The 18,410-nt window shown below is 36.4% G+C and overlaps 1 protein-coding gene across 2 annotated transcripts in view; it reads right to left on the reverse strand.

The window, feature by feature from the left end:
* The window catches only part of MOCOS (molybdenum cofactor sulfurase), a 95,742-nt gene that overhangs the window by 50,575 nt on the left and 26,757 nt on the right, over nt 1-18,410 (reverse strand). For both annotated transcript variants that reach the window (XM_060781446.2, XM_060781445.2), the window contains exons 4-5: nt 16,071-16,706; nt 8,412-8,488 (exon numbers count right to left, since the gene is read on the reverse strand). In XM_060781446.2, coding sequence (XP_060637429.2) covers nt 8,412-8,488; nt 16,071-16,706 — 713 coding nt within the window. The remainder of the gene's footprint in view (nt 1-8,411; nt 8,489-16,070; nt 16,707-18,410) is intronic.

The following is an 18,410-nucleotide window of genomic DNA, read 5'->3' on the forward strand; positions in this document are numbered from 1 at the left end:
GGGATCATCTATAAGAACCCATATTACACCAATTCTGCAACAACTGCATTGGCTACCAATAGAACATCTCTTACAAGATACTGATCCTGACATTTAGAGCTCAAATTGGCCAAGCACCTTTATATCTTAGGGACCGCCTCATTCCTTTTCTCCATCAGTGGTCACCTTGATCCACCCAGGAAAAACTCCTATACATACCGGGACCTAGGGAGGTACACCTGGAAGCTACAAGCATAGAGCTTTTTCAATCTATGCTCCAATTCTGTGGAACTCATTGCCTCCATACATTAGAGCAATGTCGGAGTTGTGACCTTTTGTAAAGGCACTCAAGACTTGGCTGTTTGGTTGTGCATTTAAGTAATCAGATCTAAGCTCTTAGTTATATTAAACCATTTACACAATTTACTTCAAAGATAAGATTTTGCCATAAAAAGGTTGATTGTAACATGAACAATTAGAGTTCCTTTAAAAAAATGCACTAGCAGACCTAGTTTGAAGTAGGACAATGTTTGTTTCTGACTGAAATAAGGATCATTTTTATTTTTATGTTTTTTCAAATGTACAAAAAATGTTCCCGCATTCTTTACATTCCCAAGGGTAGACTGAAGGAAGAAACTATAATGGTGAACAAAGCAGTTCAACAACAATGATAAAAGATGAGTGCTGTTGAAAAGGATTTTTATGAAGAGGATTTATTGTATATTTCTGTACCTCATAAAAACAGAAGTATGGAGGAGCATGCAGGCAAAGGTAAATATATCACAGTACTGTGACAACTCTCTTCCACTCCCACACAAGATATTTTGTCATGGGTTGTTTGCATCCTATTGGCCTACCAGCAAGTTTGAAATAGAACAGTAGTTTTATAAAGAGATTTGGCACAATAAACATCCCTACAAATGCCCATTTTCTTTTCCTTGAAGTAGGAAATCCTGCAACTATTAAGAAATTCTAAAGGGGCTGAATCAACATGTCCAGACTGTTTATCTCAAAGAGAGCAAGCCAATTAATTAATTGAAGTAGATAGAAACAGATTGAAGGGCATAAACTCTGAGGAAAAAACTTCTCAATAATACTTTGAGTATTTGCATCGGAAGAGTAGCTTTACCTTAAGACAGCTACAGTTTCTCAAGGCAGACAGCCCTTTCCCTTTCTCTCAACAAGCCTGTGTTCAAAATTGAAATCCACAATTGCTTTTGATTTTTTAAAATGTGGGAAATGACAGTTGAGCTACTGTTATTGTTGTTATTGTCATGTTCCTTCAAGTCATTTCTGATTTATGGCAACATTTAGACAAATCTATCAAGGGGTTTTCTTAGCGGAATTTGTTCATATGGGTTTTTTCCTTGCCTTCCTTTCACGCTGAGACAATGTGACTTTCCCAAAGTTACCCAGTGGTTTTCCCTGGTGGAGCAAAGATTCAGACCCTGATATCTCAGTGGACCAACACTCAAACCACTATACCATGTTGGCTCTCTAGTCAACCATGCATCATGGACAGTGACCTCCAAAAGTTATTGGACTATAACTATAATGCCTACTGGCTGTAACTAATGGCAGTTGGTGTCTAATAACCAGGATCACAATTCCTTGCCATTCATTAAGGGAGTTTGTAATCATATTTTATTAGTATTTTTATACAAGACACCATTTTGAGTCTCCAGTGCTGATTATGTGGCCTTGTGAATATTAATAAAGCCGGGAAGAAACTGGGAAATAACAATTTTTCATTCCTCTACCTTCCTGTTCCAACTATCATTCTACTTCAACATTTAAGTCTTTGAAATGAAATGGTTTAATACCCTGAAAGAAGCTTTGCATACAAAATGAACTGAAACATTTAAGCTTATGAGAGATGTTTCCATTTAAAGAAACTACCATCAGCAGGAAAGAAACTTCATTATTTATTTTCACGTACCGTTAGTGTAGTGAATCTCTTAAAGCTTCTGAAACATTTAGCATTTGTGCGCCAAAACTCCACCACAGACATCAGGAGCATGTGCAATCACACAGTCTGTGTTGATTCTTTCCAAATCAATTCAATGAGGTCTTCCAACTGGCCTCCTATGATATGTTACTTTTCTTTTTTACTTCATGAGCAGCAGTTCCTGTTTTAATTTCTTTCAAATCCTTTTTCTATCACAGAGTTGGGGGTACACATCTCCCTCCAGAAGTTGTTTGATTTCATTTCCCATCAGTCCTAGCCAAGAGTCAGATCCCAGGACAAAGGCCTGTACTCAAACAATGGAACAACGCTGTCCTCCACAAAAGATTCACAACAATGAGTGGTTTTTAATCTTAAAATGTCAGCAGGTGCTCGCTTAATGTTCTCTCTGAGAACTGCAATACCCTGATCACTCTTTCCTATGCTCTAGAAGTATGGTTATATTTAATCCCTCTGTTGCTTGTTCAGACATATATGTTTGCTTCAGTTACTTCTAGAGCAGCTTGACCAGATAGAGATTTTGCTGCTGCTGAAGGCTCGTCTGCAGCAGTGACTGACCTATGCTAGGCAGATTTCTGGGAGCTGCTGGCCTCCATCTCCTCTGATGGCTCTTCTAGCAACTCCTTGCTATCTGAGCTGGCCATGACAGATTCAGAGAGCTGAAAAAGATCACAAGGACCATCTAGTCCAAATCGCTGTCATGCAAGGAACACACAATCAATGCACTCCTGACAGATGGCCATCCAATCTTTGTATTGTCGAAGGCTTTCATGGCCGGAATCACTCAGTTCTTGTGGGTTTTTTCGGGCTATATGGCCATGTTCTAGAGGCATTTCTCCTGACGTTTCGCCTGCATCTATGGCAAGCATCCTCAGAGGTCTCCTGATGTTTCTTTGCTTTAAAACCTCCAGAGAAGGAGATTTCCCCATGCCCTGAGGCCACTTATCCCACCACTGAACAGTCCTTAACATCACGAAGTTCTAATATTCAAGTGGAATATCTTTTCCCTGCTATTTGAATCCATTGCTCTGTGTCCTGGTTTCTAAAGCAGAAGGAAACAAGCCTGCTTCTTCCAATATGACAATCTTCAGCTGTCCCGGCCTAGACTGTGGAATGTCAGAAGCAATTCAATAGCTGGATATGCTGCCCACATTTAAAATAGCACTAAAAACTAATATCTTCTGACAGACCTATCCAGATGTTTTTTTAAATTATACTTTTAAAATTATGAATTTATTATTTTAGTATGCTTGTTTAAATGATATTATGCTCTTTTAACTGCATGGTGTTCTGTGTTTTAAGCTGGTATCCATATATGTTGATGTATTTTAATCACACACACACACCCAATCGATAGTGAGATTATCATGTTTAAAAACGTGATATCCCTAATGGGGTATTATTTTTGCATTAGTTTGCCTTCTGACTTAAACAATTCAATTATTAGGAATTGTGAGAGCTGAAGTCCAAAACATCTGGAGGAGCACAGTTTGAGAAACATTGACTTAGATGATGGAATAGAGGGCGTGCTTATCAAATTTGCAGAAGACAACAAATTGAGTTGTTGTTTATTTGTTCAGTCGCTTCCAGTTCTTCGTGACCTCATTGGGAGGGATTGCTAATATCCCAGAAAACAGAATCAGAATTCATAATGACCTTAACAGATTTTGATTTTTTAAAATGTGGGAAATGACAGTTGAGCTACTGTTATTGTTGTTATTGTCATGTTCCTTCAAGTCATTTCTGATTTATGGCAACATTTAGACAAATCTATCAAGGGGTTTTCTTAGCGGAATTTGTTCAGATGGGTTTTCTCCTTGCCTTCCTTTCACGCTGAGACAAAACTAACAAAATGAATTTCAACAGAGATATGTATGGACTCTTAGGCAATAAAAATGAAATGTACAGGTATATGACGGGTACTACCTGGCACAAATACAATAGTGAAATGAATTTAGGAGGCCATGTATACTACAAGCTGAACATGAGTCAACAGCATGATGTGCTGAGTCGCCTTCGGGCTAATATGGGCAGGATATAAATAATGTAAATAAATAAATAAATAAATAAATAAATTTTAAAAGCCACTGTGATTCTAGGCTGCATCAATATAGTGCCTAGGAGCTGTGGCCATGCTGAACTCTGTGGTTTCACACTGATGTGGCATTAGAGGCTATATGATGGTGGTGGGAATGTGGAGAGACAGGTGTGTTATTTTGTGGTGGGGGTGGGGGGGCGGAAGGCATGTAATTTTGTTGTACAGTAGCATAATAACAAATAAAGCTATTCTGCTCTATTCTAGTTCGAAGGAAGTCATAGCCCCACTCTATTCGGCTTTAGTCAGACCTCACCTGGAATATACTGTTTCCAGTTCTGGGCAGCACATTTCAAGATGGATATTGACAAGCTGGAATGTGTCCAGAAAAAGGTGACCAAAATGGTCAAATGTTTGGAAGCCTAGCCTTATGAGAAGCAGTTTAGGTATGTTTAGCTTGCAGAAAAAGAAGGCTGAGAGGGGACATGATAGCCATGTTTAAATATCAGAAAGGATGTCACATTGAGTAGAAGGTAGAGACTGGAACATGGAGCAATGGATTCAAATTGCAGGAAAAGAGATTCCACAGAAGAATTAGGAGGAACTTCCTCACAGTAAAAGCTGTTCAGCAAAGGAACATGCTGCATTACTGTGTGCTAGAGTTTCCTTCTCTGGAGATTTTTGAGCAGAGGCTGGGTGGTCATTTGTTGGGAGTGCCTATTGTATGATAAGACTTGGTTACTCAAATTCAAATCTCTGGTGATAGACTAGATTTTTATAATGAATTAATTAATTACATCATCAAACATTAGCTCAGTTGGCAACCTGCTCATCAATATTTGGATGGCCTGGCAGTTCACAGTTCAACTTCCTATTTCAGCCTTACTTGCTTTTAGCTGCATCAGAAAACTACTGCTAGTTTCAAACTCAGAAATCCCTTCAGTATAAACTATTTTCTCTTTTGCAGGTCAAAATTCTCAAACAGCATACTTTATCCAGAGAATTTTATTACAATATATGCAGTCATTAATAGAAGATGTCAAACAAGACTTCATGACATATTTAATGCATTTGTGCCAGGGTAAAGTAGAAGCTGACTTAATCCCATGGTGACTTCAAAAGGATTTAATATATCTACTGTTTATGATTAGTGCCATTTAATCTACAGCTTCTGAATAAGAAGTTTCTCAAAATATGCAAATTTTCTTTTTCTTTAATGAGGTCCCTCTGGAATTAGCATATCATTTCTGCATTACAGAAAGGACTGGATCAAGCCAGCAGAGAAATGAAACATTTTATAAATGAAAAAATCCTTGCTATAACACTGTACTGATCATATTTTTAAAAAATTCAATCTGGTAAGAAAATTGCAGTTTTTGAATGTTTATCACCAAAAGAAAGATTGTTTGTTACTGCAGAAAAATTGCATCAAAATAGAGAATAAGATCAATTCTGAGAAAAACTGAAATTGGAAGTTCACACCTGAAAAGCTTACAGAATGAAGGGAAGGCTTTACATGCAGTCCCCAAATTACGAACAAGAATGCTTCTGTAGATTTGTTCCTAAGCTGAATTTGTAAGTCGGAAAAGGTACATTTGTAAGTGTATTTCCAGCCATACACACACACACCAGCCATATGTGTGTGTGTGTGATTGATATACACATATATACGGCTGCTGTGAACCTGAAGATACTAGAGCCTTCCTACCTCTAACAGCCTTTTGCTTTCCTTATGCTTTGGATAGCACAGGAAGGGTTAAGACCACTGTGGTATTTGTTTTGCTGAGTGTGCCCCTGGTCAGAAGATTGCACCTCAGGAGGCAATCTCTTTCAGGAGTGAATTTCCCTTCCTAAGAGTAGATTTTTCTCACTTCCTGTTGTGTCACCCCCCCCCCCCTTCTGAACTTTGAGTTATTTGTAAATCAGATGTTTGTAACTCTGGGACTACCTGTATTCAGAAACATAATGTTTTCAGTGATATATAATACATGAAAGAACTGTATGGGTTCATAATGAATATTATGGGTGTAATTTGTGGAGTAAGAGGTGCCATTCATTGTTTTGGTAAAATTCTAAATGGTGGTTCAAAGATTATTAAAAGTTTTGCACTGTATTAAACTCCACTGGAACAAATGGTGAACTTATGTTGGGCAGAAGCTAGAATCTTAAATGAAAGCTGCTTTCATTTAAAATTTACTTGCTCAATTACAGCAATAACTACTGGCAAAATTCTATGACCAGAAATGATGTAGAACATCACAAATTGTTCTGGTTTACAAAACACCCTTCATGCAACCAGACTTTTCTTCGGTCTTTTGAGGAGCAGGGGAAGGACTAAACTGATATGCCCCAACAAATATGGCCCTTCTTGTTCTTAACATGTTTTTCCTTAAGCACTGACGCCTTTCTACTTTCCTAGATCTTCTTGTGAGTTGACCCCTGCTCTCTATCCCTAATTTAATTTGGCCGATGTTGTTTTCAGCCTTATCACATCCATGAGGATTACCCTTAATAGCTCAATCTATATAAATAAAAATGGAATGTTAGTTTGTGATACCATCAAAACTCAAAAACCACTGGAGGAATTGACACCAAATTTGGACACAAGACACCTAACAACCCAATGTATGTCCTCCATTCAAAAAAAATGATTTTGTCATTTGGGAATTGTCGTTGCTGGGATTTCTAGTTTATTTACAATCAAAGAGCATTCCACCAATGATGGAATTGGGCCAAACTTAGCACACAGGGCTCCCATGACCAACAGAAAAAACTGGAAGGGTTTGGTGGGCATTGACCTTGAGTTTGGGAATTGTAGTTCACCCACATCCAGAGAGCACTGTGGACTCAAACAATGATGGATCTGGACCAAACTTGACACAAAATTCCATATGCCCAAATATGAACACAGATGGAGTTTGGAGGAAATAGACCTTGACATTAGGGATTTGTAGTTACTAGGATTTATAGTTCACTACAATTAAAGAGCATTCTGAAACCCACAAACGACAGAAATGGGGCAAACTTCCCACTCAGAACCCCCATGACCATCAGAAAATACTTAAGGCCATCCAGTCCAACTCTCTTCACCAGGGCAAGAAAATGTAATCAGAGCCCTCCTGACAAAGAACCATCTAGTCATAAATAAATATAGATAGATAGATATGATTCTCTCTCACACACACAGATATAGTATCATGGATTTGAAAGAGACCCTTAAAGAAGGACTATGATATGTTCTATATTCCAGAGTAGGCAAACCAGACACTCTCCACATCAACACTGACAAAGAAAAAACAAGAAATACTGTTTACTCACAACCCTAAAGAAATTACATATATTAGAAACCAACACTTTCTCATTACTTTATTTTCCAGATCACCAGACTGGGCCACAGCAACACGTGGCAGGGGACAGCTAGTAGAACTTATAAATGTTCAGAAGCAGTTTTCATCTACTGAATATGTACAAAACACAAAACATTGTGTGTGTGTGCACCTCGAAGTCACTGTCAACTATGGTGATCCCATGAACAAAACCTTACGCTGAAATCAACTGGTTAGTCTGAAAGGCACTCCCTTTTTCCTTAGATGTTATTGCAAATGGTTTAACCACTTGGGGGCAGTAATGCAGAGGTCTTATACTTCTTAACGAAATCCATAAAAGTCTTCTGATAAGATTAACTACTATGGTTATTTCCTCATATAATGAAAACTGTGGCTTCTGATGAAATTCACCATCACTATACTATACTGGATGAACATATTTGTTCTGCTTTCCTCATCAGTTCCTTGAAGAACCAAACTCAGTTCAAAGTCAGTCTCATTAAATCAAATAAGACTTATTCCCAGATGTAGGAGCAGAGCCTTAAATTATTGTTCACAAACTACTGAAAAGGTAAAAATTAAATTTCATATAAGGCTAGTTGCAAAGATCTTTAAGTACTTTGGTAATCTCAGCCTGCAATGGAAAAATTCTGAGCATTTCAAGTCAACTTCTACATAGAAGGTAAAGCAAGTAGTATTCTATATACTTTCCTGGCAAAAGATGTCACTGAACACATTGAACTATTTTTTTTAAAATAATGACAGGTTGTAATGTAAAACAATAGTTAATGCTGTAAACAACATTAGGAAGTAGGAAATATTTTTTCTAGTATCAAACTACAGGAAAAGTAAAAAGCAGTAAGCCTGTCTTTACCACCTGGACAAATGATAGTAATTCAATTGTTCTGGCTTTACATTCATTTTCTTCTCTACTCCTCTGCCTCCCTCCATCGAGATCCTCAAGTATTTTAAAAGCTTGTTTATATACACAAGGCTGTAATTCAGGCCGTTTATCAAGAAAATCATCAGGGCTGGTTTATGCAAACCAGAACAACAATACTGCTGCTCAGAAATAGATGTAAGACATACTCTATAGGATACTAACCTGTAAGTCTTTCCAAGGCATCAAATCCATGCTTCAATGCTATAATGTCAAGAAAAGAAATTGTACCATCCTCAAACCTATATAAAAGGAGAAAAGGAAGACATAACTATGCAACTAAGTTTGCATAGTTCATATTGCATACTGTTCATATATAAGCTATATATAACTGAAAATTATTTAGCAGAAATCACTAACTCTCTTTAATTAACATTGGCTTCAGCAACAGAGTGATTTTGCACAGCAGCTACAACTATAAAAATTCAATTAATAGAACTGTGTGGGGGAGGGGGAGTAAGGAGTAGTTTAGAAGCATTTGTTGTGGCAGAACGACTTCCGGTGGGAGGTGATGGTGGCAGGCAGGAGCTGCTGGGAGCTCTTGGCAGCTCAACTCTGAGAGATAGGCCTGGTAGAGCAAACGCTCCCACACCCCTGATGGATTGATACCAGGGGTGTCGCTGAGTCTGGAGACCCAACCCGAAGACCCCAGTGGAACCCCTCCTCTCAAGGGAGAGGTACCGAGAGGAAGACTAGCGGACCACTCCAGAGGAAGCAGACCCAAACGGATCCGCATTTACTGCCAGCCCCGCTCATTTTAAATCAACATGAAAAGAAACTACGAAGGCGACAGCCAGAAGCTGAAAAGTAAGTTTCAAAAGAAATAATTCTTGTTTTAGGCAGAACTTGCCCTTGGGAAACTTTAAAATATAAGTATACGAAGAAATTCAAAAGAGAGAGATTATACCTAGGGGGGAAGACCCCTAACGGACCCACCCAAAAGAAAAGCTAACAATTGTCTTTATACAAAAGAAAATATTAAAAACACTGACCTTTAACAGACTTTGGTAGACTCTAAGAGCATCTAGAGCCAAGTAATTCAGATTGCAGGCCCTCTGCTTGGACAAACCCCCCTCCACCCCCCCTCCACCCCTCCCCCGGGAGATAGAGAAGGCAACGAGAAGGTATCCTTGCGAGGAGGGCATCCTCGCGAGGCGGGAAGGTTTACTCACGAGGAGGGAGGGAGGGGAAAGGAGAAGGCGACGTGACGCAACGAAACAAGGAAAGCAGCGGAAAGGGAGAGGCAGGTTCTAAGGAGAAGGCTAGCAGCAGGAAGTGACAAAACAGAAAGGCGGAAGAAGGGCAGAAGCCAGAAGGAAGAAGACTACAACCATAGAGAAAGGACGGCATAGAAAGGCCACCACAAATAGAAAATAAAATAAGTAAAATAATCAAATAAAAATAAATAAACAAACAAACAAACAAAGAAAGGAGCAAACAATAGACAGAAGGACAACAGTCAGGAGAAAACCAAGCGAGAATAAAACATTAAAACATAGGCACATACAAACTAAAGGTGCAAGAAAAGAGAGAGAAAGCGGAAAGAAGAGAAGGCCAAGAATTGGGAGCGGAGAAAAGATCAAGACAGAAGGAGACAACGGACCAGGATTAGAAGGGAACAGAAAGAGCCAGCGGAGAAGCAAAGGAGAAGGAAAAGGAGGGTTACTAAGACAGAATCAGAGGCATAAAACCGCGAACAAGGAGAGAGGAAACAGGGTGGGAGGAGGCAGAACGAGATCGGCTGAAGGAAACAAACATAAATTGACATCACTGTACATATACATATATACCTACATTGACATAAAATAAATAAAAGGAAATAAATTTACACTACAGAACAATAATCAATTATATAAAGAAGCAAGGGGAGGAAAGAACACAAAAACATAAAGACACATACACACAAAATATAAAACAATAACAAAATACAACAAATTAATAAATAAATAAAACAAAACAAAACAAAACAAAAACAAAGAAACTCAAGGCAATAACAGTCAATAATAACAACAACTAATATCCTAATCCAATTAAAAGACATCAAAAGAACAAACAACACAAAAATTAAAAATAAAATAAAAAATAATAAAAAATAATAAAATTAATAAATATAATAATAATAAGGAGAACAATAAGAATAAAATAATAATAACAATATTAATAACGACAATAATTAAATAATATCTAAAAAAATATCACTTTAAAGAATAACAGGGAGAGAATAATAATAATAATAAAATAATTAAAATTAACAAAAAAATAAAAAGAAGATAAAAATAAATAAATAAATAAATAATACATTCATAAATTTATTTAATTATCCTTTAAGCCAAAAAAATAAAATAAAACAACAATAATAAATAAATAATAAATAAAAATAATTATAAAAACAAAAAAAACCAAACAAAAACCAAGAAAAATTCTTTAAATAATAAATAAATAAGTAAAACTAAAGAAAATAATCACAAGAATAACAAATAATAAAATAAGAGAATCTAAGCAAAAACAATAATAAATATAAATATTTATATTTAAACAAAAGTAATAAAATAAACAATAATATAAAAGAAGTAGAATTTGACAATAATAACTATAATAATAAAGTAACAAAAACTAAATAAAAGCAATAAAAACAACAAAAACATCTATCTCAGAGAAGAAAGGATGGCTACACCAAAACCAAAGATGGAGAGAGAGGCTAAAGAACCAAAACTACCAGCCAGAAAAGGATCATGCTCAGAAGACCTAAACCCCAAAGACCATACTAAAGACATTCTAAAGGAAATTCAAAAACTATCGGAGAAACAAGAGGAAGGACAAAAAGAAGTTAAAGCATTAATAGAGAGCCAAAATAAACAATATGAAAAAGTTCAAGAAAAGTTAAATGAAATGAGAAATGTAATAAAAGAATATCTAAGACAAATGAAAAATACTCAAAGCGACAACCGATATAAAAGAGCTAAAAGGAGCCAAAGAGAAAATGGAAGAGAACCAAAACAAATTCCAAAAGAAATAGAAAAAATAGTGAAAAACGAAGAAACCCTAGAAAAGAACATAGAAAGAATCCAATTCAAAGAATTAGAATACCAATTAAGAATAAGAAACATACAGGAAGAAACACAAGAAGACCTAAGAGAAACAATAACCAAACTCATAGCAAACATACTCAAAAAACAGGATCTAGAAGTAGACAAAGAATTAGACCGAGTGTACCGTATACAAACTTCATACTCAAGAAAAAATAACACCCCAAGAGACGTTATAGTCCAACCCATCAGGAAAACAACGAGAGATGACATACTCCGGCAATCTAACAAAACCCCTTTGTTTCACAAAGACAACAGGATAATCATTCTTAAAGAACTTCCAATCTCCATCTTACACAGAAGGAAAAAATACAATTTTCTTACCGACGAACTTAAAAGATGGAAAATTAGATTCAGATGGGAAAAGGAAGAGGGAATTATGTTAACCCTACAAAGAACAAAGAATATGGATAACATTGGAGGACAAAGCGAGAGAATTCCTAAAAAGACTAAAAAAAGACCAATCGAAAAATCCACAGGAACCCTTCACAAAGAATCGAAGAGAAAAGAAAAGACAACGAACCCAATCATCAGACGAAGAGGAAACCAAAACTGACCAGGCAATGTCCAAGACAGACCAACCGGAAGATGGAGAGGATATAGATGATGATTTGGATGAAGAAAATAAACCTCAGGATGCATGAAAGACAATTAAAATTATACTCTGACAACGTAAATGGACTGAACTCTCCTAATAAAAGGAGGACACTATTTTATCAAATTAATAAAGATTATTACTACATTGTAACGTTGCAGGAGACTCATATTTCTCAAAGACATGTCGCATATCTATCACACAAAAAAAACCAGAAAGGTATATTATTCTTTACACAAAAAAGAGGAGAGTAGTAGCAACTTATATAAAAGAAGACATACCATCAGAACTAAAATTTAGAGAAGTCCCTAAAAGTAGAAACATCCAATCGAAAAAGGGAAAAGAAATTAGAAGCATTAAAGAAAAGAAAACATCATCTGGAATTAGAATCAATTGCAAAACAACTCAAGTATATAAAACAACAGCATTTTGAGAATGCCAACAAACCTGGAAGATGGCTCGCAAGAAAAGTAAGAAAAAAGAAACAATCACAAATAATAACAAAAATAGTATCAGGAGATAGAGAAATAACATCAGACAAAGAGATACGGGAGGAATTTCAGAGGTATTATGAAAGGCTATACAATAAAGAAGAAATATTGGAAGAAGAAATAGCCAAATATTTAGGAAAACTTAAGTTACAGAAAATAACAGATGAGCAGCGTAAATTTCTAAATAGAGACATCTCAGAAGAAGAGATCAGAGAGACTATCAATAGCATGGACAGTAACAAAGCGCCAGGTGCTGACGGCTTCACGATGGGCTTTTATAAGACAATGTTAGAGGAAACTACACCCTTCCTTAAAGAAATAATGAACTCAGCTTTACAAAATAAAGGACTACCGAACTCATGGAATGAAGCAGTAATCATCATGATACACAAAGAAACAACCGATCCTACAGATGTCCGAAATTACAGGCCGATTTCCCTGCTGAATACCGATTATAAGATATTCACAAACATACAAACATAAAGATTGAAATTCTTCCTAAAGGACTGGATCCAAGAAGATCAGGCTGGTTTCTTACCGGACAGAAACATAAAAGAGCGCCTAAGAACAATACTAAACATAATGGAATATTACGACACTCATCATCAGAAAGAACTAGCACTACTATCACTAGATGCGGAAAAGGCATTTGACAACCTAAATTGGAACTTTTTCAAATTACTGATGGACGAATTAGACCTAGGCTACCAATTCAAGAATGCTATAAACTCAATATACACCAACCAAGAAGCAAGAATTCAAATAAATGGACAGTTAACAGAAAAGTTCCAAATCAGTAAAGGGAATCGACAAGGATATCCCCTCTCCCCCTTAATATTTATAATGGCACTAGAAACATTGCTGGAATACATAAAACGGGACAGAGAGCTGAAAGGATTGAAGATTGCCAAACAAGAATTCAAACTTCGGGCTTTTGCAGACGACGTAATCTGCATCATAGAGGACCCAGTCAAAAACATAGAAAAGTGGATATCAAAAATCGAAGAATTTGGGAAGATAGCGGGATTCAAAATAAATAGTAAGAAAACGGTCATCCTAACAAAAAACATCACGAAAAAGAAAAAAAGGAGAATTACAAGAAAGGACAGGATTCCAAGTCAAGACCAAGATAAAATATCTAGGAATATGGATCTCGGCTAGAAATGCACAACTGCTCCAAAACAACTACATGGAAAAATGGAAAGAGATTAAGAAAGACCTAATCAATTGGAGAAATTTAAACCTCTCGCTGATGGGGAGAATAGCTATAATAAAAATGAACATACTCCCTAAAATGTTATACCTCTTTAAAAATCTCCCCATAATACGCAACATGAAAATATTCGACATCTGGAATAGAGATCTATCAAAGTTTATCTGGAACGGAAAAAACCCCCAGAATAAAACATAGATTACTAACTAATGCTAAGAATTTGGACTCCCCAATCTAAAAATTTATTATGAGGCCTCCACCCTAACTTGGGTAAAGGAATGGATAATACTCAAAAAGGAGAGATTACTAACACTAGAGGGATTCGACCTTAGAGCCGGATGGCATGCATACATCTGGTATGGTAAAACAAAAGTGGAGAAGAATTTCGGGAATCATTTTGTCCGTTCCGCCTTGATAAAGATCTGGAATAAATATAAACAACATTTTCATACCAAAACCCCAATGTGGCTATCACCCCTAGAAGCTAAACAACGAAGATTACTAGGATGGACAACCTGGCCAACTTACAAGGAAATCCTTAAAAAATCTAAAGATAAGTTTGAGCCGAAAACACAAGAGGGACTGACTAAGAAATTTAGCCACATAACATGGTTCCAGTATGCACAGATAAAAGAATCTTTCAATCAGGATAAAAAAACTAGGCTTCACCGATAAAGAGGACTTCTGGGATAACTTAATCAAAACAGAAAAGAAAAACTTCTAAAAATTTACAACAAACTCCTAGAATGGGCCACAGAGACAGAGGGAGTAAAACAATGTATGATAAACTGGGCAAAAAATATTGGAAGACAAATAAAAATGCACGAATGGGAACAACTATGGAGAGAAAAAATCAAGAAACACATAGTCATCAGACCTCAAGGAAAACTGGCTTAAATCATTCCACAGATGGTACATGACTCCTAAAAAATTAGGTCTAATGTACAAAACTTTAAGATCAAACTGTTGGAAATGTCAATCACATGAGGGTAGTTACTTCCACATGTGGTGGACTTGCAAAGAAACAAACAATTACTGGAAAACAATACACGAAGCTATACAGAAGATCCTTAGGAAAAATACCCAATGAAACCTGAATATCTCCTACTAGGAATCACTGATAATGAACTAAAACTAGATCAAAATGAAGACATCTTGTTTACGTATCTTAGTACAGCTGCACGAATGTTTTTTGCAAAACACTGGAAAAGTGAGATAATACCATCAAAAGAACAATGGCTAACCGAGATAAATGGTAACCGAGATAAAAGACATGGACAAACTAACTTTCTTTTTAAAGAAAACCACAGGAAAGTGTATAAAGCAAACAGAATGGAAACTTTTCGAAGAATACCTCAAAGAAGAACTGAAAAAGGATTAAGAGAGAATATACAACCAAGGGTAAGAGACAAAGAAAGACAATACTCTTAAAGACAAGGAAAAAAATGCAAGAAAAAGAGGAAGAGAAAGGGAAGAAAGAAGAGTATTTATACATATATCATATCATATCATATAAAGACCAACATAGGGACATACAAAACAGATGAACTGCCACGAACAAGAATGGAAGTCAACTCCCCCCTTTTTTTCCCCTTCTAATTTTGTGTATTTTATTTATTTATTTTTATGATTTTTATTTTATTTTGTTTTCTTCTTCAATTTTTTTCCTATATGTTGATGTATATATATACATACATATATATATATATATACATATACATAAATATTATGCATATATGTGCATATATGGGTTTTTTTGTGTTTTTTTCCTTTTTCTATCTCTCTGCCCACCCCCACCCTCCTCTCTCATTTCCTACTATCCTATCTATTTAATTGTTCACCCACTTATTATTGTAAAACAAAATGCACAATAAAATTTATTTTAAAAAAAGAAGCATTTGTTGTGGCCAACAGTTATAACCCATAAACAATCAGATATATATACAAGATCTACTGGTGAGTACCACATGAATTCTAAAATCTGACGTTTGTAAACAGTGTCTCTGACCTCCGTTCTCTGGAGTTAGCTCCCATACAGTTTGACTTACTGTAGTCTCATTTTAGAGCGTTCATGGCTGATCCTGCCAAATCATGGTCCAGGGCTTTGGTACTCCACAAATTCAACATGCTTTATGATAGCAGAACAATCAATTTTTCTGATTTGAAATACAGTTAGAAACTGGGTGAATTTTAGCCACACCCAAATATAATGTCACAGAAAGCTATGAAACCTAAAAGGGGTAATTTTTACCAAAAAGATGTAAAATATTCCTAAGAAAGAACTGGAACTTATAACAGGAATACTGAGCAGAGCCTATGCTTAGGCATACATAAAACAGACGAACAGGTTTACAATATTTAAACTGACCCTCTCACTATGACCTGAAACCTATATAACCAGAGAATAACTAATTTTAAAAAAATGTTTTGCAGTGTTACCTTTCAGCCACTGATTGTTTTGGTAAATAGAAATCCTCTTCTGCTAAATACGCAGCTGCAGTTCCTCCTCCAAAATAGGCTTTTCTTAAGCAAGAAGCAACATCATTTTTTACTATCAGAGCACCTAAACCAGTGGGAAACCCAAATATCTTGTAGAATGAAAGTGGCACAAAGTCTGCTAAACAAATGCTTAAGTCTAATGGGGAAGTGCTAACATAAGATGCTGCATCCAAGAGTACAAACCATTTTCCACAGACCTTAATAGGGCTCAGTTTACCAGATTTTATCTTTTCTATCCAATCAAGGGGGTATTTAGTGCCTGAAAAATTGCTCTGAGCAGGATAACAGAAGAGGTGAGGTGTTATACTACCCTTCTCTTCCACTACTATGTCATTTGTCCATGACATTTCCTTTGGTTTCACAGGCACAAAAGGGACATTCACTGCAGCAGTAATTCCTCTCATGCCCACCACAGATGTGTGGCTATCAGTGAGGTAACAAAACTGGCTGCCAGGATCCTCCGGTGTTTCAGGTATCCAGGGGAAAGTCTCTGCAACCAACTTGAGTGCAGTTGTACTTCCTGAAGTGAAAATGACAGTGTAGTCTTCTACGGTTGTATTGAAGTGCTGTAATATCCTGCAAAAGAAGAAGAAAAACAGCAACTTTGAAGAGGCATTTAGAAAGTACAAAAAATACTTTTCTTGGCTGCTGTGTTTAAGCAGACGAGATATGTAAGCTACATTATGTTTTCCATATTGAATTTCAATCTTATGCACCACCAAGATTATTCTGATCAGTTTGTTAAATTATGGCATGAGGTAATGCATAGGACATTTGTCACCAGCATTTTTAAATGAAGAAGCAGTCACAAAATATGTCTACCAAATACCAGGCAAGAGGGACCACCTTCATTCATATTTCCCCATCTATTGTTTCGCCCTTGAGAATCATCCCAGCATTCCACCAAGTCATTGCCACCTTGGATCCTGATCCTCTTTTCTATGGAATGAGGGGTCCTTTAAAACTGAATCGCATCAACAAACTTTATGAATATCCTTGGTTCAAGTTCACTTTATGATAGTCAATGACCAGCTCATTAGAAGAGGGACACAGTCCCGCACAAACACATCAGGTTCAGAACTCTAAAACTTGCCTAAAACTTCCTTGGTACTTCATAATTATTTTATAAAATTTTGAACAATTCAGCAGGACTAAGCATCCTACTTTCTCTTCAACTTTGTAAAAAAGCCTTTTGTGAGCACTCTTCGGGTACAGGTTCATTATAACCTTCAAATCCACCTAATGATAATCTAATAATGTACGTCACAGTGATATAAAATGCAATAATTAGTACATTACATCAAAAAGCTGTGGGAAACACTGCTGAAATCAAAAAGTCACACATTTTGCAAAATTAATTCAGTTATGACTGACAGTAGCTTGGTGGATCTCTCCTTATGAAAGCTCTCAAAATATTTTCATTATAGCTCTATTATAATGCATACAAGATACACTGAGTCACTGGCTGAGTCCATAGATCATACAGTCTAGCAATTCATCACTCTCATCAATATTTAATTGTGCACCCAGTTACATGTTATAGGGAGTTTGCAATTGGTACATTTTGTTCTTTGGGCAAGATAGAAACATAACAATTTCAACATGTACTTTTGATATGCCCATTTCTGCTAAGTTATTACAATCTTGAAAGTTTTTTCCCTAAGCTTTGACTTTTATTTTTCAAAGTTATAATAATTTAAAGACAGATGTTTAGCCTGAAATCTTTTTGATCTGAATCTATTTCCCCCTACCACCTTCACTGCTTGTATCTAATACAGCGATGAAACCATAATTTAAATCAACTGAAGTTTGTTTATCACCTTATCCAACCAGCATAATCACAAACAATGGAATCAAATGCCATTTAGAAATTCAACAGAACCAATAGATGAATCTGCCGGATAGTTACCTAGAGTAATGAAGACCACTGAAGCAATTTTATGAGGGGTTGGAATTAAGCGTTCTTCCAAAGCAGCATTTATAACCTAAATTTCATCCATAATCCACCAATTCTTTCCTGACAGCTCTGATCAGCCAGGAAGGACATGTGCCTAGCTTCTTCAATTTGTCCACATCATCATGTTGTTCATTCATTCAGTCGCTTCCAACTCTTCGTGACCTAATGGACCAGCTCACGCCAGAGCTCCCCGTCAGCCATCACCACCCCACACAGACGACATTGTCATCAGCATACTGGAGTTCTATAACAGATGTTGTTGTAACTTTGGTTTTGACTTTCAGTCTGCTGAGGTTAAACAGCATGCTATCTGTCCGATAGAT

Source organism: Anolis sagrei, chromosome 6, assembly GCF_037176765.1.
Source record: "Anolis sagrei isolate rAnoSag1 chromosome 6, rAnoSag1.mat, whole genome shotgun sequence".
Lineage (NCBI taxonomy): Eukaryota > Metazoa > Chordata > Lepidosauria > Squamata > Dactyloidae > Anolis > Anolis sagrei.